At 38.5% G+C, this 24,370-nt stretch overlaps 2 protein-coding genes and 1 pseudogene across 2 annotated transcripts in view; 2 read left to right on the top strand and 1 right to left on the bottom strand.

Moving 5' to 3' along the window:
- The window catches only part of LOC140938640 (A disintegrin and metalloproteinase with thrombospondin motifs 19-like), a 64,814-nt gene extending 46,526 nt beyond the window's left edge, over positions 1-18,288 (top strand). Inside the window, exons 21-24 of the mRNA XM_073388138.1 lie at positions 15,159-15,363; positions 15,968-16,114; positions 16,531-16,675; positions 17,580-18,288. Coding sequence (XP_073244239.1) covers positions 15,159-15,363; positions 15,968-16,114; positions 16,531-16,675; positions 17,580-17,719 — 637 coding nt within the window. The 3' untranslated portion in view covers positions 17,720-18,288. The remainder of the gene's footprint in view (positions 1-15,158; positions 15,364-15,967; positions 16,115-16,530; positions 16,676-17,579) is intronic.
- Positions 5,225-6,841, top strand: LOC140938630 (neuropeptide FF receptor 1-like; annotated as a pseudogene).
- Positions 18,289-19,257: 969 nt separating the features above from the next.
- Positions 19,258-20,593, bottom strand: LOC140938110 (uracil-DNA glycosylase-like). The gene is made up of 2 exons (XM_073387638.1): positions 20,578-20,593; positions 19,258-20,236 (listed from the first exon to the last, which is right to left on the bottom strand). The coding sequence occupies exons 1-2, from the start codon at positions 20,591-20,593 to the stop codon at positions 19,344-19,346; spliced, it is 909 nt and encodes a 302-aa protein (XP_073243739.1). The 3' UTR covers positions 19,258-19,343.
- Between the last annotated feature and the right edge of the window lie 3,777 nt (positions 20,594-24,370).

The following is a 24,370-nucleotide window of genomic DNA, read 5'->3' as shown; positions in this document are numbered from 1 at the left end:
ATTTCATTAGACTTTCTAAATTAAAGTTCTTTATTTTTTTTTCCTGGTTGGTTATGCCGGTTTGGCACGAGACTCACCGATCGAAAATGCTACCTTTGACGTCATGACAATTGACAATTTCACTGTCACGCAACAAAGAAATAAATTAGAAACCGTCCAGTGGAAGAAGCCAAGAAAATGAAACGTTATAAAAGACTAAGGTATAAACAATTTATCCAAGTCTCAGGTCTTTGTGGCCCTCAGTTTCTGAGTTATTTGCCGAAACGTTTCACGCACCTTTGTAGAGCTCTGTATGGAGACGCCATATTGGTACACTAAAATGGCCGCCGGAAATCAACAAAAACATCTGGAGTTCGCTTTTCGATCGTAAAACCTCGGTATTTTGATGACGTCATTGTGAAGAACATCTATAGGACAGTGAGTGACATTTTATGCTGCTCCCGACACAGCATATGTCAATCATTTTTTCCCGAGTGAATTTATTGCGTTCGACGAAGGAGAACGCTTACCATTCGTGTACCGTACAAGACTTAGTAACTGTTTCGTATGCCATGCGATTCCACGGTTTGGACGCCATCTTGGACTGGCCTGGCACATTTTACCTCGATCTCATGTGTTCAATTTTCTCGCCCGGGAGAAGGTATCTTTTTTGTGACACTCGTTCACAGATGAAACGTTGGTGATTTTTTGTTTACTACAGGCTTGTTTATAGTATTTTATATAGGAAAATTTCTATTCTAAGATCATCGGATATGTAGATGTTATGTTAACAATGTGTTCTGCACACTGTGTGTGTTTTTTTTATGAATTCAAGCAAAATCAGCTTAGATCGTCCAGATTTAATCCTATTACAAATTACATCTTTTCGCTTTTAAAAGCTATTTACAGCGTTGTATTTGCTTTTGTTTGCCACCATTTTTGAAAAATATACAAGAAGTTGAACAGTGAAACGTTGTTCTTTTTATTTCACTAGTTCCGGGTGCGTTGTATTTCGAAAACAGTGCTATTGTGAGTCGTGTTAGCCTACTGTCACGCAACAAGAGTTCAAAGTGATACGCGACGTTTAAACTTTTCAGATAACCTTAATTTTCTGTGTCCCAATTTTTAGCCAATTTTATTGACCATCCTACAGTGCAAAAGAATATCCTGAGGATAATAGTCAGTGTTTGACCTGTACTTTACTTAGAGGTTTAGCCAAGTAAATGTTAAAAGTACAGTACGCTCTTGCATTTTTGAGGAAAAACGAATTGAATTGTCAATTGAATTGTTAAGTGGGAGGATAAACAATAACAATGATAAAGACAGCTGCTGATATTCATATTGTTAAAAGCGTTTGATTTTGATTTCTCAATATTACAAGCCAAGAGCCTTAATGGCCCCTTTTTTTGGTGTTGTTTAGCTCCGCAAATATTCTCCAAATAACAGATGGCGCCCTGGAGTTGTCTTCTTGCTGTTTTTGCCATGTTTTAAACTTTTCTTTCGCCAAGTTCTTACTCTTGAAACGAGTGAAATTTCCGCCATTTTTGTTTTCGCAACCAAAACAACTCAACCTCGTCCCCAGGTCTTCTCGGTTAACGGTTCATTAACCTGCAAGGAAGCTGCGCTTTTGACGTCATCGGTTCATTAATCGCAAAATTTTTCGAAAATTTGGTCATCAGTAGCTGGTTATGGTGAATTATGCGTGTGCTTTTAGCCAATCAGACCCGGGAAATATTATCAATGAATAATAATGGAGTCCAACTGTATTTGTCACCGTGGAATTTTTCGAAGTTTACTTGTATTCGCTTTTGAGCTCCGTTTAAGGTGGCCCGAACCTATGTGTATGCGCGTTGGTTACGTTTTTGAATCGCGTTTTTCGACAGGAATGATTTAACAGCCTAACAGGGTTTTCGTTGCAGCTGAAAATTGATCGGTTGAGGTACTGAAATTGGTGGCTTTATTTCTCAAGACGAGAACCTTCGGTGCTAAAAACTAGTAGGAGATTTCCGTAGATGTTATATCGTGCTTTGTTGAGATTTTTTTTGCAAAAAGAGACGGGAAAATACACAGTAACTTTAATAAATAGAAGTTATTTAATCTTGCCCCGCATTCAACATAAAGTTGTTCTTTTTGTATTGCGAACTGTATTCGCCGTAGGTTTCTGGTTACTCAATTTCTTGCAACTGAAGCTTTGGGCAAGAATACCCTTGCAGATAGGAGATAGTCCGCCGGCAGTTTCCCTCCATTCGTGCATCACCGTTCACAAATGTGTTAGCGTTGCATTTTAAGGTTAAATTTGACCAGCTATTTGTGTAGCGATTTCTACGGTCACGATTGACTTCAAATTTGCAGATATAAAACTAGAGAGCTCTGAGGTTTATTTGCCGAAGTATGAGAAAAAGCTGTGTTACGGTTTTGAAATTATTGACTTTTTTTGTAAAAATGCGGTTTTAAACATATGCCGATATCTCAAAAGTTTTTACACCTATAAGAAAACAAAAAGCATTTTCTTAAAGTTTGACCATTCTTTGTTAAGGATGCCAAAAATTACAGAAACCGGTTAAATCATTCCTGCCGAAAAACGCCATTCAAAAACAGAACTAACGCGCATATAAATCGGTTCGGGCCACTTTAAATTTTACGATTCACGCGGCAATTAACTGCTTTTTTCTTTTTCCAGTCGAAAGGACAGCTGGCAATTTCAGCTAACCGATCATAACGTCTCTGTTTGGGTAGTTAGTTTATTTTCCTGCGGAAAGGCAGAAATTATCATGTTAATTATATTTTCATAGATAGATGTTATTAGAAATTCTAAGTGTATTTTAACAGCAGGTATAATGAACAAACCAATACGGGCCGAAAAAAGCAGTGAAATTTACAGTGGCATCCTTGGGTCCTTTTTAACTTTATTTATTCAATTAAATGGCGCGCACACAAGCTTGGCTTTATAAGGAAAACATAAGATCGGGAAGTAGATTATCGAAGGTAATACTACCTGGGAGACCAAGGAAAAGCTGTCATTTCGCAGGAACTTAAAAGCTAGAGGAAAATAGGAATTAGTTAAAGACGCAAAACAAGAGGTGTGATTCTATAGGATATTGCGCTAATAGAAGAGCCAGAAAGATTTGCATTTGGGAAACGTTTTGGCCTGCAGATTGCTAAAAAGGGGGTGTCAGTTCGGAAAGAAACTAAAACGCTACTTATCGGCATTATACATTCCTGGTCCCTTCATTTCCATTAAAATATGCTAAAATTGTACACCCAAGAACGGTACACAATGGCTGATAATCACCAGTGTTCGACGAAGACGTCAACTGATTCAAGTGTAACGGCGAAACATGCCCCTGGTTGAACATTCCTTGTTATTCGTTCATACGAGGAAGCAAGAATCGTGTTTGCAGTTATTTTAACTATTAATGTAGTTGTTATCGTCCTAGGCATGACTGACTGTTATTTCTTTTGTAATGTTACGGGAAAAACGATATAAAATTAAAGTAATGGTTTCAAATACTTTTTTATTATGCATTTGGCAGTGGTAGAGCTCCTCTACTGCTTTCTTGCCTTTCCAATCGTAATCGCGATTGCTTGGAAATGCTTTAATTTATGCATATCACAGCGGGGAGTTTCGGAAAGAACTGGTTCGATTGCCTTTCAAAAGAAACCCTAAAAAATTAACCCTGTAAATAAAAAATTACAACTGCGACCAGTGGTAGTGACAGTTTGCTGTCTCAATTTTTTTTTAAAAAAACATACAGTCAAAACTACCAAAAGAACCTAACTTATTGATAAGCATTTGCGAGTGATGCACTGATTGTTAGGTGACAAAAAGTGAAACCTGACGGCAAATATACTTCGACCTACAGCCAAGTGAGAAACTGTTGTTGATAATTCTGTTTTTGATTAGTTTGCCAATTTCTTTTCTAATCATGGAGGTCAGCAATTTTTACAGATAGTTATCTTTATTTTACAATTTTATAGCTTTTATGACAAATGCAGATAGCATTTATACAGCAGGTATACTGGGCACCAATGACACAGAGGCAAACATGTACTGTATAATTATTTCCCCAAGACTATCCCCTTTAAATTCTGTACGGTATTTTATTCAGTAACAGATAAGCACGCAAAGTCAGTAAGTCACTGGAAGGCAAGGGACGCAAATTTTAGCGGCCAAAGATAATACTTGGTGGGTGAACACAGTGCCACATTCTATAACCTAGCCGCTAAAGATAATTCTACGACAGTAAACACCAAGAGCCACGACATTCACGAACTAGAAAACAAAATTATGGAGATAAATTAAGAAATGAGAAAAGTCATTTGGAGACAAAAGGAGGAGTTCTACCATCTTCTTGTTTGTCAAGTTTAATGACCGACTAGGAAGAGAAGGATTTGCTGCTTGACGTTTTGGGAACTCATTTGACAAGAACTGGACATCACTTTTACGTCCACAGTTAAATAAAGCCCTTCAGCTCCCTTTTGGTGATATTTATTGTATTCCACAGTCGACTTCTAGTTGTTTTGTGTGACAATCTCGGATTTTTTTAAAGGGACTATTGTTAACAATGGCCGTTGAAGAACCATCTTCCAAAGCAAACGACACTAACTCGACTGAATCATCAACTTTTCACAAGAGCTCAATATTTCTTCTCATACGTTCATATGAGGATGCAAGAAACATGCTCACGTTCATTCTTACGATAAGTGCAGTTGTTATCATCTTGGGAATTATTGTAAGTTCCGTTATTTCTTATCTGATGCTACGGAAAAAACGTTATAATAGAAACGGTTCCAATTTCGTTATCATGCATTTGTGCATGGTTGAGCTCCTCTACCGCTTTCTCGTCTTTCCCATCATTGTAATATTATATATTTGCCATTTCGACAATAGGAATAACAGACATCAAGTGCAAAGCTATAGCGTTCTTTTCAAAGACATGCTCTACTGCCATATTTGGCAGCTTGGTTGCTATAGCTATAGACAGGTACCAAAACATTGTACACCCTTTGCAAAAATTAAAGTCAAGGAGAAAGCCTATTTTACTTGTTTCCCTTCTTTGCAATTGGCTGTGTGCTACGATTCTGTCGTGCCCAATTTGTAGCCAGCGTGGAGAGCATTTCACGATTCACGATTCACGCGGCAATATATTGCTTTTTTCTTTTTCCAATCGAAAGGACAGCTGGCAATTTAAGCTCATCGATAAAATAATCCCTAGTTTGTTTGGGTAGTTGGTTTACTTTCCTGCGGAAAGGCAGAAATTATCGTGTAAGTTATATTTTCATAGATAGATGTTATTTGCAATTCTAAGTGTGTTTTAACAGCGGGCATAACGTACAAACCAACAGAGCCCGAAAACAGCAGTCAAGTTTACAGTGGCATCCTTGGATCCATTTCAACTTTATTTATTCAATTAAATTGCGCGTACGCAAGCTTTAATCATGAAAACACAAGATCGGGCAGTAGATAATCGAAGGTAATACTACCTGGGAGACCAAGAAAGAGTTGTAAACCCACAGGAACTTAAGAGCTAGAGGAAAAGGGGAATTATTTAAAGACACAAAACATGCAAGAGGTGTGATTCTAGGATATTGATCATCAAACCTATCGCGCTGGTAGAAAATCCAGAAAGATTTGCATTTGGGAAAAGTTTTGGTCTACAGATTGCCGTCTGACAACAGATACAGGGGGTGTTAGTTCGAAAAGAAACTAAAAGATTACTGATAGGCATTATACACTCCTCATTGGTCGCTCACTAAAACTGTGCACACAAGAACGGTACACAATGGCCGATAAAGCACCAGTGTTCGACGAAGACGTCAACAATTCAAGTGATGTAACGGCGAAGCTTAGCCCTGGTTCAACATTACTTCTTATTCGTTCATACGAGGAAGCAAGAATCGTGTTCGCAGTTATTTTAACCATTAACGTAGTTGTTATCGTCCTGGGCATAATTGTTAACGCGGTTATTTCTTTTGTAATGTTACGGAAAAAACGATACAAAAGGAATGGTTCCAATTTTTTTATTATGCATTTGGCCGTGGTAGAGCTCCTCTACCGCTTTCTCGCCTTTCCATTCATAATCGCTTTTGCTGTTCCGAGATCAAGAATTGAAAGCATCCAGTGCAAAGCTATAGTGTTATTTTCAAAGACATGCTCTTCTGCCATATTTTGCAGCTTGGTTGGTATAGCTATAGACAGGTACCAAAACATTGTACACCCTTTGGAAAAATTAAAGTCAGAGAGAAAGCCTGTTTTACTTGTTTCTTTTCTTTGGCTGTGCTCAACGATTCTGTCGTGCCCATTTGTAGCCAGCGTGGAGAGCATTTCTCTTCTTGAGATTCCCGAGGCTCGCGGGATGTCGTGCGACGAATGCGCTCACCAGAAAATTTGTGATATTCCACAAAATATGCTGGGTCAGTCGTCGACCACGTTGTATTTTCTTGCTGAATTTTTCGTTCCGTTGATGATCATATCAGTTTTGTACATCAAAGTCGCCATCTTTCTGCATCAAAGAAGCAACAATAACAGTGGAATGATGAACAGAGTGGCGGCGAGATGAGGGGCTAAAGCAGTGCGAATGCTTGTTTTAGTTGTGCTAGGATACGTCTTCTCTCTTGGACCATCCGTTCTTTTAGCAATATTAAGATCCTTTGGTGTCCTGAACAACCTGTCCTTTGATGTTATGTTGTTGGCCAGTTGGATCGCGGAATTTGCAGCGTTTACCAGTTCGCTTGGAGATCCTTTGATTTATGCAGATCACAGCAGGGAGTTTCGGAAAGAACTGGTTCGATTGCTTTCCAAAAGAAAACCAAAAAGTGAACCCTATAATTAAACAATTACAGCCTCGACCAGTGGCAGTGACAGTTTTCTGTCTGAAAAAAATAAAAAAACAGGCAAAACTAGCATTAGACTAACTTAGTGATAAGCATTTTAATTATAGTCATACACTGATTTTTAGAAGACAAAAAGTGAAACCTGGCGGCAAATATACTTCGAATTAAAGCCAAGCGAGAAACTGTCGGTGTTAATCAGTTCTGTGTTTCATTAGTTTGCCAAGTTCTTTTCTAATCAAGGAGGTCAGCAATGTTTACAGTACAGTGGCGGATCCATCCAGACCTTCAGATAAGTGGAGGGGGGGGGGACCTCCCCCGGATCCGCCATTCCACAAAATGTGAGGGGTCAGTCGTCGACCACGTTGTACTTTCTTTGTGCATTTGTCGTTCCGTTGATGATCATATCCGTGTACTGTTGTAGATCAAAGTCGCTATCTGTCTGCATCAAAGAAGCAACAATGGAATGATGAACAGAGTGGCGGCGAGATCAAGGACTAACGCAGTGCGAATGCTTGTTTTAATTGTACTAAGATATGTCTTCTCTCTTGGACCACCCGTTTTTTTAGCAATGTTAAGATCCTTTGGTGACCTTAGCAACCTGTCTTTTGATGTTTTGTTGTTGGCCAGTTGGATCGCGGAATTTGCAGCCTTTACAAGTTCGCTTGGAAATCCTGTAATCTACGAATATTACAATGGGGACTTTCGGAAAGAAGAGGAACAAAAAAGGTTGATTCTTGCACATTAACATTGACAAATACTAAAAAAAAGTAGCGATACCTTACCGCGGGCATTTTAATCGGAAATGACAGTGTGATCACCAATTTTGGGTTGGAGCTGTATAATGTCCATGTGAAAAAGTCACTTTTTCACAAGGACATATGCATCCGGGAAACCGGACGTATGCGAATTGATGCACCATTAAAAACATAAACACGGCTAACTTTTTATGTGATGTGAAACCAGCACAAAAAGCTCAGATATTCTTTTTAACTGGAAATCTCTAGCTTAGTTTAAAACAGTTATCTTTGGAGATCGTAATTTGCGCTAATTTTTGACGCCATTATCGAGCCCTTTCATAGACAGTATGAGAATTATACATAGAACCACACGGTAAGGTTAATAAAACTTTATTTAAAGTTTGTGTTGATAAAATGCTTAGTTTATCATTTAATTATCCCTAAATCAGAAAATTAATAGTTCAAAACTGACCTACTAATACTATTTCAAAAACGAGTGTGAGGGTTTCATCAGGTTTCCAAACGCAAGAAAACGTTTCATACCAGGAGGTTGCAGGCCAAGCGGTTTTATTGTTTTTGAGCGTTTGGAAACCTGATGAAACCCGAAGCACGAATTTTTAAATTACTTCGCCAACGCAGAAAATTAGTAGAAATTGTCATTTTATTTGAGGCGTGGAATGTAAACATGTCACCTAATTGGTACTTGCTGGTGTGTGATATTAGAGAGATCAAGAATGGCGTTTTGTTTACGACCGGACGGCAAACGCGAAATTGTACCACGTGACAAAGTTTCCCCTTTATTTGTCGTTTACTGTTCATTATAACTACACGAAAATCGGTAGATTCACGCCAATTCTATCCATAACAATTGTTTTAATAACGGTTTGTGTCTGCTCATTTCTCATTTTGAAAATTTCTCAACTTGAATCTCAAGTTTGCCGTAAACACTCTAGTATTTCATTAAGACTTCATAAAAGTTCTTTAATTGTTTTTTTCCTGGTTGGTTATGCCATTTTAAAGGACTTTTCATACCTGTTTGGCGCGTAATTCCCACCGGTCGAAAATGCTACCGTTGACGTCATGACAATTGACCAATAGATCGTTTTCACTGTCACGCAACAAAAAAATAAATTGGAAACCGTCCAGTGGAAGAAGCCAAGAAAATGAAATGTTATAAAAGGCTAAGGTATAAACAATTTATCCAAGTCTCAGGTCTTTGTGGCCCACAGTTTCTGAGTTATTTGCCGAAACGTTTCACGCACCTTGTGGAGACGCCATATTGGTGCACCAAAATGGCCGCCGGAAATCAACAAAAACATTTGGAGTTCACTTTTTCTATAAAAAACTCTTTCTTTTCACTCGAGAACTAGCATACGTGCCCATAAACATATCTTCTAATACTTGAAATGGTTATACTGTTGAAAATCAAGAGGAGAGACTTTTTTTCAATAAGACAGCATTCCTATTTCGGTGTCACGCACTGTGAAAACTCGGAAGTTCAAGTTGCTGTATTTTCCAAATAAAACACCCTACGGGTATGGAAAAAAACAGTGAAACGTTGTTCTTTTTATTTCACTAGTTCCGGGTGCGTTGTATTTTGAAAACAGTGCTATTGTGAGTCGTGTTAGCCTAGTGTCACGCAACCAGAGTTCAAAGTGATACGCGACGCTTAAACTTTTCAGATAACTTTAATTTTCTTTAACCCAATTTTTAGCCAATTTTATTGACCATCCTACAGTGCAAAAGAACCAAGGCTGAGGATAATGGTCAGTGTTTGACCTGTTGTTACTTCATGTACTTTACTTAGAGGTTTAGCGAAGTAAATATTAAAAGTACAGCACGCTCTTGCATTTTTGAGGAAAGACGAATTGAATTGTTAATTGAATTGTTCAGTAGGAGGATAAACAATTATAACACTGATAAAGAGAGCTGCTGATATTCATATTGATAAAAGCGTTTGATTTTGATTTCTCAATATTACAAGTCATTAGAGCCGTAATGGTCCCATTATGGCTTTTGCGCAAGCCCATCAGGTTTTGCACCCCCTTCCCACTACCACTCACTACCCACCACCCCCCACCCCCACCCCCCTCCTCCATCCAACGCACTCCCCTAATTTGCAATTATTATTTAGCTAGTAATATGATTTTTTTAAAAATCATAAAAATTCATTCAGGCGAAATATTAGTCGACCTCAAGACTTCTTTGGTCGCTCGGTCGCTGCGCGACCTCATGCATTGAAGCTCGCTTCGCTCACTTTTAAGAACTTATGAGAGGTCGACTTGTAGCAAGTCAAGCATTTCATTTGCATTCAAAGTCATGTTGTTACTTAGCTGTTTAGGACTTCTGAGCAAACACGTCGCTTCGTAATACAGATGGCAGAGTACAGATTTAGACGTCTTAAAACTTGTGAAGAAGAAGGAACTTGTTTCGCCAGTGCTACTGATATGAAAGCAAATGGGCAGCCGGCATTTTTGATGATTGGTGGAGAGCTCGATTTCCAAAAGTTACAACGTTGGAACCGGGCGGTCTCTTTAAACCTTATGATCTTCACAAAGTTCAGTCGTTTTGGAAGTTTCTTTGGTTCAAATGGATGCTTTAAGCCTTAATTACTGACTGACAAGGTTAATCCAAGACGTTGCCAAACCGTCAAAGGAAAGATATCCAGCCAATGGAAACGTAATACCAGTACAAATCAGCCAACGTAATCTGTGTTTGCAAAAGCCCTTGTCAAAAACCAATCGTTCGCTTCACTCATAAAATATGAATCAATAAACTTTAATACACATCCGGACTATATAAATGGTAATAAAACAAGGATAAGAGTTTTATGGAGTATTTCATTTTTAACAAAGGTTCAATGAGAAAAAATGGAATGAGGCTCATTTTTTCTTTTTCAAAATCTTTCAAGGAAACGGCAACAAGAAGAACAGACAAAAAAGAGTGAATTTTTATTTTAGATACGAGTTTTCAGAAAAAAAACAAGTAATAACGGCTCAAACAATTTTCCCGCCGGCTGACAAAGCAGCCGGGGCTAAGCTGGACGATTGACTTACAACGGTTTTCTGTGCACAGAAGAAGGTTAATTTATACACCCGAAATATTCGCTTCTTCTAAGATATTTATGACACTTACTTTCAATTTTTTAAATTATCATTCTATAAGCTATCTTTCCGCAAGTGTCACTCATAACAAACAGTTCATTTCCGCTCACCATTCGAAATTACAGTGTGTAAAATAACCTAAAGATGGCCGAGGTCTTTCTTACGCAATTGCAATTGAAAGCACTTGTATGCATTCTTTTCACTGTTAGTTCCAACGAGCAAAGATTTTACTTAAACGCGCGCGCTGTTCAATTTGTTTAGAAATGTCATGAATTACCGTAATTTACGAAGAATAGTTCGAACTCAACTCGATGGCATAAACGAAATTTACCTTGAAAAAAGTGAACTAAACTGTTCTACTGCATAAAGAATTTGAAATCCCGACTTTACATAATAAATTTTTCGAGATATTGAATAAGTGCATGGAAATGAATCCACCCGACGGCTGGTTAAAGACGGGATGAGAACGAGCTAGCACGGGAATCACAAACACGTACACGGCTCGTGGGTCCTCTTTTCTGTGTCACTTGTTCGCTCGCATCCTCTGTTCTATATTACGTCGTAAAAGTTACCTTATGTTACATCGATTCGAGATTCATTCTGCCTTGGAACTTTCGTGCACGACTTTATTACGCTGCTGCTTCGCAGCCTCACGTCTTCGCGAGGCTGTAATACATTTAAAGACCCATTCAGACCCTCTTTAAACACAGATTTTGCCTGCGCGCAATGTCGGTAACCTCGAAGCACCCCAGGACATTACATAGACAATCGGCTAGAAGTCTCGAGAGAGTTCTTTTGCCTATTTGAGCTAGTTATCCGTCTTTTCGGTCTCTTTTGCCCACTAACGCCGTTCTTAGCCGAGTTATAATTTTTGGCCCTCCCACCTCCCCCTAGGCGACACGTATGCCCTTCTCCTTCCTCTGTCTTACGACCCTTTTCCTTTGCAAACTCTTGCTTCCCGCAACTTAGTTTCGCGAAGGCGGTAAGTGGTTCTTCTGACAGTGGAAATGGTGTACTATAATTACTTTAATGCACCCATTTCATTTTAAGCTTTTCGCGCAGTCACGTGGTTCAGTGACATAAACTGGCAAAGTCTCGACTGCAAACTATAAAAGTTCTGTGGCGCTTGAGAAAAAGTTAATATACTAATTGCTGGTTTTTTGTTGAAACTACTTTACATCCCAGTGACAGCCGGCTCTACACTGCACTTTGTTGATTGAAATTGATAATTTTTCGTGCTTCGTGTTGAAAATACTTTCGATAAAATACTTTTGCCTGAGTGATCTTTTCCGGATTTTTATACCTCAGTGTGTTAACGTGACATGAAAGTTCCTAGTTTCCGGGTAAAAAACAATTATTCTAAAAGTAAAGAAGGTATTACAAATCAAAAGGATAGGTCCTTCCGTCATTTAAAAGCTTTTATCTTTAAGTTTGGTGATAATTGGTTTGTATCTATAAATTCATCTGTACCTTATGTCCAAATTCCTCAAACCATTAATGAAGAAATGATTCCAAGTTCCTGTTCTGGTAAATGAAAAAAAATATATGACGAGGACAATTACGTTGGCATTGTTATTGGTGCTTTCTTATACTGGTTCTCTGAATTTGTTGGTTTTAATCCTCTAACTTCTATTTTTTTTCTGAAAAGTAACTTTGGTTGTGGTGAAATTTCACTGGTGGATTTAACATTGAAAGTTTTTAATTCTATAATTGGAGGAAGTGAGATAGTTATTTTTGACGTGCCTTTAATTAAACGAGTTCTAAGGAGTTTTAATTTTGCCCTGACGTTTAAGAAATTCAAAGCTGGTGAGCTCTTGGTTTAAAAATCCATCTGTTTTCTTGGAACGTGTTATCATCAAAGAACTGTTTGATATCTTTACAAAAATATATAACGTTGAAAACCATATTTTCAGGTTTCTAGGTGGCAGAAGATAGAGTCGTCCGTTGGTGGTTAACAGTCGACTACTTTGGTGAGCATGCCTCTGAAATGAACTAAAAAAAACGAGAGAGAAAGCCAGAAAAGTTGCGTTTTGAACCCAGTAGAGTGGATCTTTTCATCTTTGTCTCGATCTCAGCTATGTCGTTGAAGTGTAATAACTCAATTGTTACATCCGAAAGTGACAAGCACCCTCGCCTGGTAGTCACTATGATACGTTATGACACAGAAGAAAGGTCCTGGTTCTCGATTTTTCTTCCCATAAACGTCCTGCTCATTGTTTTGGGGATCATCGTAAACTTAGCCATCTGCTTCGTTATGCTTCGTAAAAACCGATACCGAAGAAATACGTCAAATCTTTTCATTTTGCATCTCTCCGTGACCGAACTGGTTTACAGGTTACTTATCTTTCCCGTCGTTATCTATATTGCAGTTCAAACATCGGGAGTGAGCAGCATCCATTGCAAGTTGATTTCTTTCATATCCGAGACCTGCGGCTCTGCTATACTGGTTAGCCTGGTTGCCATAGCTATCGATAGGTACCAGCACATAGTACACCCTCTCGGCAGTTTCAAGTCAAAGAAGAAGACGTTTTCCCAGGTTTCATTAGTTTAGCTGTATGCTTCAATCATATCAATTCCCTATGTTATAAGCGCTGAGAGCATTTCCGACTCAAAATTCCCAGAAACTCAGGGTATGCGGTGTACCAATTGTACAGTCAGGAAACTGTGTGATATTCCACAAAATTTGATAGGTCAACTTTCAGTCATCTTATATTTTCTGTTGGCATTTGCCTTTCCTGTAGCTGCTGTGGGATTATTGTACTCAAAAATAGTTGTCTTTGCGTAGAAGACGCAACAATGGAATTATGCACAAAGTTGCTGCGAGATCAAAATGCAAAGCAGTTCGTATGCTCATTGTCACCGTATCTGGATATGTTTTATCAGTTGGCTCCGCCGTTGTTTTTGCCATGTTGAGATGTTTTGGTATTCTGAACAATGCCTCCTTTGAAGTCATATTAATCGCTAATGAACTTGTAGGACTTGCAACATATACAAGCTCACTGGGAAATCCATTAATTTATAGTTACTACAACAAGGACTTTAGACGTGAACTATCTCGGCTGTTTTGTAGAAGAAAGGATACAAATGTACGCAGGAAAACTACTACATTCAACAGGTGTCAGAAAAGGAATACCGCCGGGTAGACTAGTGTTAGTGTTCAAATACTTCACCGGATTTATCTCGTAGAACTTGCAGCATACACAAGTTCTTTGGGAAATGCATTAGCTTATGGCTACTATAGCGGGTACTTTCAAAACAACTATTTTCCAATCGGTTGTTTTGTGTAACAAAGACTGAAAATGTACATATCAGCAAAAGTGACATCTAACACATCTCATAAGAATGCCAGTCCTTAGTTCTCAAATATTATTGCACTTTTTCATCATTTCTAGGTTGGGCTGAAGTCCGGGTAAAGTTGTAAAATTTTTTTCTCCACTTTGACCACGCATTGGGAACAAGGAGATATTTTTTTCCCTTCAAAAGGGAACCACTGCCCAAAAATTATGAACTTGAATTCTGACGACGCCAGATCAGATTAAGTCTTCGCTTCTCTCGAAAGTGTCTGCAAAATAGCTTAGCATACTATACAAAGATTAAGAAGCAAGTAGGCATATTCAGTCTTAGAAGCTACTATGATGAAATATCTGTAAAATTAAACGAAACGCAGTGGAAAGGCATAAATTGTTATAATCTTAATGTTGTGAAATTGATAACTTCCTATGGAAATATAGTACAAATAAAAGTTAATAATCAAACGATCTACTGTAAATGAACTCGTGGAAATCCTGATTTATAGGCCATAATATAGCGAACTCTAATCAGCCTAATGTCTTCCGGAAATTCTCAAATCGCGTGAGCTTTTAGAATTCGCTAAGTTTATAGAGCAAGCTGGGGCATGTTTTTGCAAAGGTTTCTTAGTTTGCTCTGTAGAATCCATTAGAATTGTGTTCTCTAAAAAGTCTCTTAAGTCGTTAAACCACTAAAAGTGTCTTAATGCTCTCAATGCCCCGGGGGGGGGGGGGGGGGTAATTTAGGAATTTCGGGGTGGAGATGTGCCGCTGGTACCCTGGAACCCTTACCCCATACCAGAGCTAGTTCAGCTGAATTTTGCTACCCTATACTAGAGTAAACTCCCCAAATCCCCCCTATTGTAGAGTAGCTGTTTCCCTAGTCTAGATAAAATCTTCAACCAACTGATCAGTTTCCTGAAAAATGATACACTATTTTAGACCCAAACTCTCTGATTCATATACCCTATCCCAGAGTAAACTGCTTGAAAACCATACCCTTCACAGCGGAACATACCTATATAGCCCATATATGGCAGTACCTCCTCCCCCCTGCCCCCCGCGGGTTTCAATGTCGTATCAGGGGAGTGTGAATTGGGAACTAATCCAAAACATGTGTCTATCGGTCTTTTCAGTCGGACTCCACAGCCTTTGTTTTAAATTAGAGTAGGCTTATGTTCCGAGGCTTCACTGAAAACTCTGTATAATATTTACAGGTGGGCGGTTTCGCCATGGAATCCATGTTCCAAGACCTGTGGACCGGGCCTACAATATCGTTCAGTTCGCTGCATACATCAAGCCCCAGATGGTACCATTGGTGTGAGCCCCAGCCGTTTGTGCACCAGCTACAAACCTTCAGGTGTCCAAAATTGCATCAGGAAAGCGTGTCACCTTAGGTGGTTGGCGGATCCGTGGTCACAAGTAAGTGGTTGATTTGTCGATCACTAACGCTAGTAAATGTTATCTAAATCATTTTTATAATGATCTTCCAACGGTTCAAGTAGGGTATTTCTCTATTCCTACCATCCTTTTTTTTAGTCGTAGCGGTTCATAATTGTTTTAGACATGTTAACTCGTTCTCTTCCGATTATCTTTTCTGCTTTCACTGAGTACTTTGGTTTTTTAACGGGGCGGGGGTTGGGGTAATTTAAAACGTTCCAAATGTTGTTATGCTATATATATGTTGATGGAACAGGCCATGGATTTCTGTACGGTGTTACGGAGATCTTTGCATGTTCATGTGAACTTTTCTGCTTCTGACTAGTTTCCGACGAAAAGTGGACACCGCAGGAAAAGCTTTAGTGGAAAACTTCACTCCACCCATGTCACAGTTATCAGCGGAAAGTGCTTCATCTTGATTTGACGTTGCCTTTATTGAGCCGTGAAACTGCTATGTGAAAAGATAACATTTTTGCCACACCGACAGAAGTACTTACCACAAGTGTATACTTATTGAATAGAGGAAAAATTATTCTATAAAACAGGGAGATGAGTTGTTATTTACAATCACTTTCTGTCACTTTAGTGCCATGGCCTTTGTGGTTTGGGATATAACCTAAGAAAAGTACGCTGTCCTGTCGAAGGGAAATGCGCCCAGTGGAAGAGACCTGTTTCAAGAAAACCCTGCTTTAAAAGGCCTTGTTACTACTGGACCACTGGCGAATGGGGCAGTGTAAGTGAAAGCCCTTCATATTCAACAAACAAGATATAATGCTAAAAATTAAAATATTTTCCGGTCCCAGCGTTATCTCAGGAGGTATGGCAATGCAAGGAATTCGAGTTGTTGGACGCCTGGTTCGAATGTCTTATGCTAACCATCCTGTAATTGACCTTACTCTCGATTGGTCTGTGGAGTAAGAAGATGTGGTTTTAACTCCTGCAGAGTCGGTATTCAGGTTCTGATAAAGACACGCCTTTGTCTCTCGAACAGGCAAACCTTAGCGCCCCTCGGATCATCATATTTATTGAAATAACACCCGTACCTTCAGCAGGGTGCATTAGTACAGATTCTTTCACTAGTAATTCACGTCTAAATGCATTTACAATTGAATGAAGTGGTATTGTGACCCCTTTTTTTGTCCTCAACAGTGTTCTGCTGGGTGTGGTCTGGGAAAGCAAAGACGAACAGTGTCTTGTGTAAACAAGTTAAATGGAAAAACCAGTAGCGCTTGTGACACAGGATCAAAACCAGCGTTATCTCGAAAGTGCAAAATCAAGGAGTGCAGCAAAATAGGTTTGTATTGCATGGGCACCATTAGTAGTTCATTTGCTGGAGAATCCATAAAGAGATTCTTAACACTTTTTTCCTAATTTTGGCCTCCTTTTACCCTAAAATTTAATTATACAATACAATGGGTGAAGACTTCTTCTCAAACTCATTAATAATTCATAAAGAAAATTGAAAGGAAATGAATGTTTAATGAGTGTTTGGATATCGGATGAAAAACTGCTCATTTTTGCATCCTTAATTTCTCCTTCAAAAACTATTTTGTTTGAGAAGAAATATCAAACATTCGACACAGTGTTTCATCACCAGATGAAACACCTCGAAGTTCGTCAAAAATACTCCGCTACGCGTCGTATTTTCAACTCTCTTCTCGGTGTTTCATCTGGTGATGAAACACTGCGTCTCATGTTTGATATATTACTTGCAAGTCTACAAAATCAACGTTTCGTTAACCGAAATGAATGATCTAGGTTGATGGTCATAGACACGTTTTAAAATAACGGGTCACGATGAAAATTAACATTGCGCATCTGTGATGGGAAATTGTGACGTTGTTTTGTGAAATTATTAAAGTGGTCTGAAATGCGATCACAACTGTACGGATCAATCTCATGTAGCATAGTTAAGAGACGTCTTTTCCTCAGAATAAGTTGACAACACAATGAACTCTATGGTTTGCCGGGGCTCTAGACTGCGCATGCGTTCAAAGGTTCTCTCGGATTGGTCTTTCTTTCTGGACTAATTGTGTTAGTCCTTTCAGTCTTTACCATGCTTTGCCACCTTCATAGCCACTAGTTAACGTTTGCCTCGGTCCACATAAAACAAGTATCACCGAAGCAGTGTTAATTGCTTAAGAAAACCAACCGTAAATGGCCATTCAAGATCAAACTTTGGGTGTCTGATTTTACAGATTTGGTGTCCGAGACCGTTTGCAACAAAGACAAATACAACAGAAAGCAGTGTCAAACAATAGTAAAGTATAACCTCTGCACGACCAGAGTGTGGCTGGAACTTTGTTGCAAGACATGTCAAGATGCCAGGCGACTATGATGACTGAGGACGACAGTTATAATTTGAAGTAAATTAGAATTAAATCAGTGTTCCAGGGAGTAGGGCGAGGGGCATTTTCATAGGCATTCCAGCTCACTAGAGGTGAGGAATTTGTCGGAGATGCCAGTTGAAATGTCGTTCCCTATTCTCAAATCGTAAGATTTCTTGACGGGCCAATCTTCCTGGTGTTCGCTATTATTTTTTGTTAAAACTTCAACCGATTTTTCAGCTGCTTCTTCAGCCCATTGTTAAGCAGTGACTGTTGCAGTACAGAGATCTTTTTTGTACATATTAAGGCAGGGGCATCGTCTACATTAGAGTTTAAAATCTGGGTCCTCAATATCTCTTCTCCTCAAATGTTTCTCCACTTTCTGAAGTCACTATTGCTCTGCGCTAGATAATTATCAAAAACCTGTTAGTCAAGACATATATTCTGGGACAGAAGTTCACTCCTAAAGTGGCGCGTTTTACTGCAGCTACATTATGTAGAGGTCGCTTCACAAAAATATAAAATTAAATACAATGCATTGTAAAAAGTAGGCCTAGCGTGTAGCAATTCATAAGGGATAAAAATCACATACGCTTCTTAAATAAAAAGTGATAATAATAATAATTAGTAAAACGATATATTTGGAACTTGGAAAACTTGCCTTGTTATGTCAATAATAACGTAGAAAAGGTTTTTGTCACTTTCTTTTTTTTCATCATACTAGAAAAAAAGACTCAGCAGTAATGAAAAGCCATCAAAGTGCCTCAAAATTTCCAAAATGCAATGCAATATGGCTGAGAGGGTGGTAGGGCTAATTCCATTCCTTAGCTTATCCCTCCAGCAAAAATTGTTTTTAATACAGCCCAACGACTAAATTTTTTTTATTAACCAAAGTTGCTAGGATCAAGAAAAGATCATTAGAAGCTTTCCAATCAACCTGGTAAACCTCATTTGCATATCATTTGCACTTGTTCACCAATGAATAGGAGCAGACGGTCAGGATTTCTTTTCGATTTTCATGTGGCGCTACCGTCTTGACAACATTTTCTTAGGGAGGCCATTTGTTTAAACCTCTTTTGCTTCTGGGGCGGTGGAGTTAGGGTCTGTTGCTTGATATATGTATATTCGATTCCTCATTCATGTGCTCCAGTCATCTTGACGATAGGGAGCTGACATGTACCAATCGCTTATAGCCACGATGCTACTTTATAATAGATCAATTTTGATTAAAAATTAAAATTCCTACTTGTCTCCGAGGTCGAGGGGATTGAACCGAATACAGCCGGCTCAGCAATGAATAATACGTTTCTTTTGCTTTATTCCCCCAGGCCTCGTAGCTAAGTATGAATTTAAATATACCGAAATTGGTCTATTTCCCCGCAAAGCTAGTCGACACAAATCGCCTTATAAAGACCAACGGAAGGGGAGGAAACGACACGCGATCAATAACAAAGTGAATATCTGAAGCAGGATTTAAAAACATTGCGACGAAACAAAAATACATGCACATAACTTTTATTCACCTACTTCCCTTTAGTTGACACCTGTTTACATTTTTTATTACATTAATCCCATAATACATATAGCTCAAACTTCTTGTTTGCAGCACTAACAATTTTAGCGTACCCTCTAATATCACTTTTTAAATGCAGGACAGGCTTTCATTAGACAAGGCTGCCCATAAGTAAAACCTGGATAACCGGTGACTCTAACATAATTCTGACTGGTATGCTTCTGGCAGGGCAGAGAAACTAGGTTCCAATCGATCATGCCACGATTCTCTCTGCACAGCCAGTCGTTTGCACAGGAAAAATAATTCTGGCAGAAGAAGTATTTCCCGTCTGCATTGGGTGAGGGGTGGCCTCCCTTGAGGACATAATGCTTGCTATGGTCGATCTTATCTTCCAGCTGTTTAGCGTGCGAGCCCCAGAGGATCCATACGGATGGACTAGCGTTTTCATTGATGTACTCGATGAGATTATGTGTGAAATTTGCCCATACGTCAATGTGCGAGCCTATTTCGTCTTGAATCAAGGTCAGAGCTGTATTGAGCAGGACAACTCCTTGTTCGGCCCAGTTTATTAAAACGCCTTTTTCTGGATCAACGCAGTAACCCTCATTCCGCGCCTCAAGGATCACTCTTTGAACACTTGGTACCTTAGTGGGGTGGACCGATTCGTCAAGACTGAACGCTAGCCCGGTTGCTAGACCGGGTTGTGGAGCTGGGTCTTGCCCTATAATTACGGCCTTCACTTGATCAAGTGGAACCATGTTGAGTGCTCTAAAGACCCATCCAATCTTTGGGTTAATTCCAAGTTTCTGGACTTGAGAGTCGTATTGGAGTCGATCAGATATGTTTTTAACCATCTGGATAACGTCTTTTTGGAAAAAGAAGTTTTTCCAACCTTTAGGATAGCAAGATAAGTTATAGTTCAGCTCCATCAGGGTGTACGTCTCATACGTTGCATTTTCGAGAAGATTTTCGCAGTGTTCTTTCGAAGCGGGCGGATTCTTGCGACGTAGGTGTCCTGTTTAACAAGCAGAAGTCTCCCTTTACAATGATTACTTTGGATTACTTAACGACATTGCTAGTAACATTGAAAAAAACCGCTACTGAAGTATTACTCGCAAATCACGGCAACTCATTCGCGAGGAATTAGAGCACAACAAGCCCACCTATGTAGTCTCGACAGCATGAACAGCTCAACTTTGCTAGTCCACTGAGATTTCCATCGTTAAGACTTAACATCTTTTATAATAGGTTCAACAAACAAATTGTTATGCCCCCGTTGATGTTTCGGTAAGTGACTTTCAATTTACTTGCATACTATAAAGAAATGGAAAACTCGAACAAAAAAAATTAGCTTACCATCACTGGAGGCCATGAGGTAAATTGCCAAAAGAAACACAATCGACTTCATTCCTTGGAAGCCTAACCTTTGACAAGAATATAGCTAACATCAAATGAAAACGAAAATGATAATAAAGAAGTTGAAAAGAATATGATATTCGTTTCAACATTTTTTCATCTTTCATTGTAAAGGGTTATGTTCACAATATAAATAACTGTAAATTACATTATTTCACGGCCAAGAGAAACCTTTTTTGGAGGGAGGATCCTATTTTGCTTTTTCTTCGACGAACGGAAAATTTCGAAAACCGTCCTGAAAAAAAAACCTGCGAATAGAGATTCAAATAACTGAAATGAAAAATCTTTTCCGTATAGATGCCGGTATTGTAATAAAAGTTTAAGCATTCGTTGCAATTCACATTATAAAGGGAGAGAAGTTTTGAAAAAAAAACAAAAATCGCTGAACTTTTCAATTTAAAAAATTCTTGGAAAGGCATTGCGAAAATCGTTAATTCTGTAAATTTTGCATCCCTTCTTCAAGTGTTCAAATTTTGATAAGGCATACACTTTTTAATGAAAATAAGTTTTAGAATTGAGAACCAATTTCCAATCTTTTCAGTTGAACTAGAACCGGAATACAATGGAGACGATCTTTGATATATCAAGAACAAAGGCATCTTCGGTCAAACAAAATGGTTCTATACTATAGGTGCAGCGTACAAGATCTTTTAGGAGTCCGAACTGGTGCATCAACTCTGAATATGTCGATGGGAAGAGAAACTCTTTTGCCTTGAATTTCCTTCTACATCGATATCATATGCTTAAAGGAACTCAGACAAGATCTTGGTACGAAAAAAGATCCAGTTGTTACACATCTTAAGGAAGTAAAAAAGGTGCGAGCAAGTTGACAATTGAAGAAGCATTCTTACCTTACTTTGTCAAACGTGGTTTGAAATTCCTGCTCTTGTTCAGTTAATGATTTCGCAGAAACGCCTCGGATACTTTCTTTTTATAAATCTGTTGGCATGCTTAATAATCGTGATTACCACACTCTTTCCTTCAATTGGTGAATAACACCAGCTATAGTTCTTTCCTGAACTAATCAGTTTCGGGATACCATGTTGATCTGTTATGATTGAAGTATATATTTTACTTATCTAAACTAGCTAGGGGGTAATAAAAAGAAGGGGCTTATTAGAGGATAGGAGGTCTAATAGATGTTCATGTTTTAATTGGAAATTCGTAATTATTTCATCGTCATTTTAACTGTTCAGAAAATGATTAAAAAGTCGGGCAATTTTCAACGTGGCGATAACAAATTAAATAGCTTACAGGTGTAGGGACTGGGCGTGTACCTACGCATTTTTACAATCAACCGTTTTTCAAATTAACTCCACCAGCTAGACTAAGTAATGCCACTTATACAACAAGTATTTCGTCCTCCCTATTAGGATTAATAGGTCTTTTTCAGATAGCCATTAACGTTCCTTGCTGAAGAGCAAAAGTCGCACCGGGCAAGTCAAACAAAGGAAATTATCATTTAAACTCATGTATGCCTTTTTTTTGTCTTGTCCCAGTGAAACTTTTGCTCTCCAGCATGGCGGATTTGTATCACACGTGAATGGCTAGCTGCAAAGGGCCTATTGATGTGGTGAATGCTTAAAAAAAGGCGGAGGTAATGTGGTTGCTTTAGGTATTGTAAAAGAGTGGGCTGTCTTTGATGTGCTTTGGAGGTTATACTATGACGTTTTCCCTTTCCCACTATGAATAAAATTCGTTACATTATTTTTCTGTATTACATGTTCTTTACTGGCAAATATACTCTTGATTTCAGTCTTTGCCACTTTTATCCAGGTAAAAGCGCAAAAAAGTTCATCCGATAGTAACAATATCACAGTCTCTCATTTGCACCTTATTTTTATGAGAATTATTACACAATCATTATGCTAATATTAAGTGGCGCGCTTCTAAAATGGCCGTTAGCTATGAAATTCCGCCAAACACACTTTTTATTACTATAAATGTTGCTTAGCACCGACTTTCTTCACCTTGATAGTCAGACACTTTTTGGAGTCACAAATAAATATTTATCTGTTATAAAGAGGTCCTTTCTAAAATGGCCGTTAGCTATGAAATACCGCCAAACACACTTTTTGTTACGATAAATGTTGCTTAGCACCGACTTTCTTCAACTTGATAGTCAGACACTTTTTGGAGTCACAAATAAATATTTTTCTGTTATAAAGAGGTCCTTTTTCTGCAAAAAAAAAAAATAAAATAAAACATGGAGATGTTCGATAGGGTTAATTTCTTTCAGATTGAGCCCATAAAACGTCCAAGAAAAATATGATTATAACGACAATTTCTTATAGGACAAACCTTTCACGTATAAACAAACTGAGACTTTCAAAGAAACCCCTAAGGTAATAATTACAAGTTAGCTCACTATACCTATCAAAACGACGATCTTCTTGCGATGCAGATTGTTATTTGAGAGTATGAACAAAATATAGCAAACGTTTTAAAAGCAGTGCAAAGAGAGCTATACTATCAGGGGCCGTAATGGCTTTTGATGCTGTTGAAAGACATAAAGAAGTCAGAAAAGACAACGTTGAAATATGGCCAGTGTAATGTACAGTTTGAATATAATGTCTGTTTCACACTCACATTTCTCTGTTAGAGCGCTTTCGCTTAAACATATCATGTTTTCATATAAAGAAGCGCCACATTTACATGTAAGGACCATCATAGTGACTTTTTATTGGTATGTTTCCTTTCGTCCAAGATTCTAGGTCCAGATATTTATATGCACGACACTTATTTATATCCTTTCATTTGTATTTATAAGAAATGAAGCTGTGATGTATGTCTTTTTAAATTACATTTCCAGTTTGTTTGTACCGTTAAGTTACCAGGATTAGCTAGGATTCACCTAAGAAGACTCGGCAGTGTTCAAGGAAAGAGTACAAAAATACAAAAGCAAATTAGAACTATTCGTCCTCAGGTTCAATTTCTGTTGGTGACTCAGAATTTTTCTTTGTCTCGTGCTCGTGACATGTTGATCACATCATTTCTCATTTCTTCACCGATGTTAAAATTTACCATCATTCTTTACTTATCACATGTATCTCTTCCTTGTGCTGAGAAGCTAAGATACTGTATACAGTAATAGTAGGTCTAGGGGAGGAGCCCGTAATTCTTCCCCTCCTTTTAGACAAGGCACTTAGATGCTTCTTTTCAAACCTTCCTTCCCCCGCCACCTTACTTCAAGAACTGAATTTCCCACTGTGACCTAGGTCTTTTAGTCAGTTCCTTAATTCGATAAAAGACTGATTTCGTTTGCTTCTTACTTAAGAGTAGTGACTGCAAATCCAAATAATAGTGAACAGATGTTTTACTTTGTTTCAAACTCCTTATTTATCTCATTACATTAAAATGCCGGACAGGGCTGCATTTCACATCTTTCTTTCTCGGTAAACCCTGAACCAGACTTTTTCCGGCCAAACAAACGACTGGCGTGGTTTTTGCAAGGCGGAGGAACAAGGTTCCAGTCCACTATGCCGCGCCGTACGTTTTCTAGCTTTAATAGAGTAGAAGAAGTCAATGGCCTTACCACGAGAACATGTAGCAAACAGGAAAATTGCCAAAGCAAAAATCGTGAGTTGAGTGTTCATCTTTGATAACTTTGATAACCATAAGTTGATACCGCGATAGCCCTATATACCAATTTCAAGAGTGCAGTATATGTTGATAGCCATCTGACTAAAGAGTTTGAGGTCACTAGATTCCTTCCGGGGGGGGAAGTCTCGGT

Source organism: Porites lutea, chromosome 5 (assembly GCF_958299795.1).
Source record: "Porites lutea chromosome 5, jaPorLute2.1, whole genome shotgun sequence".
In the NCBI taxonomy this organism is placed as follows: Eukaryota; Metazoa; Cnidaria; class Anthozoa; order Scleractinia; family Poritidae; genus Porites; species Porites lutea.
Note: the sequence above shows the minus strand (reverse complement) of the source record. Positions and strands in the feature narration are given on the sequence as shown.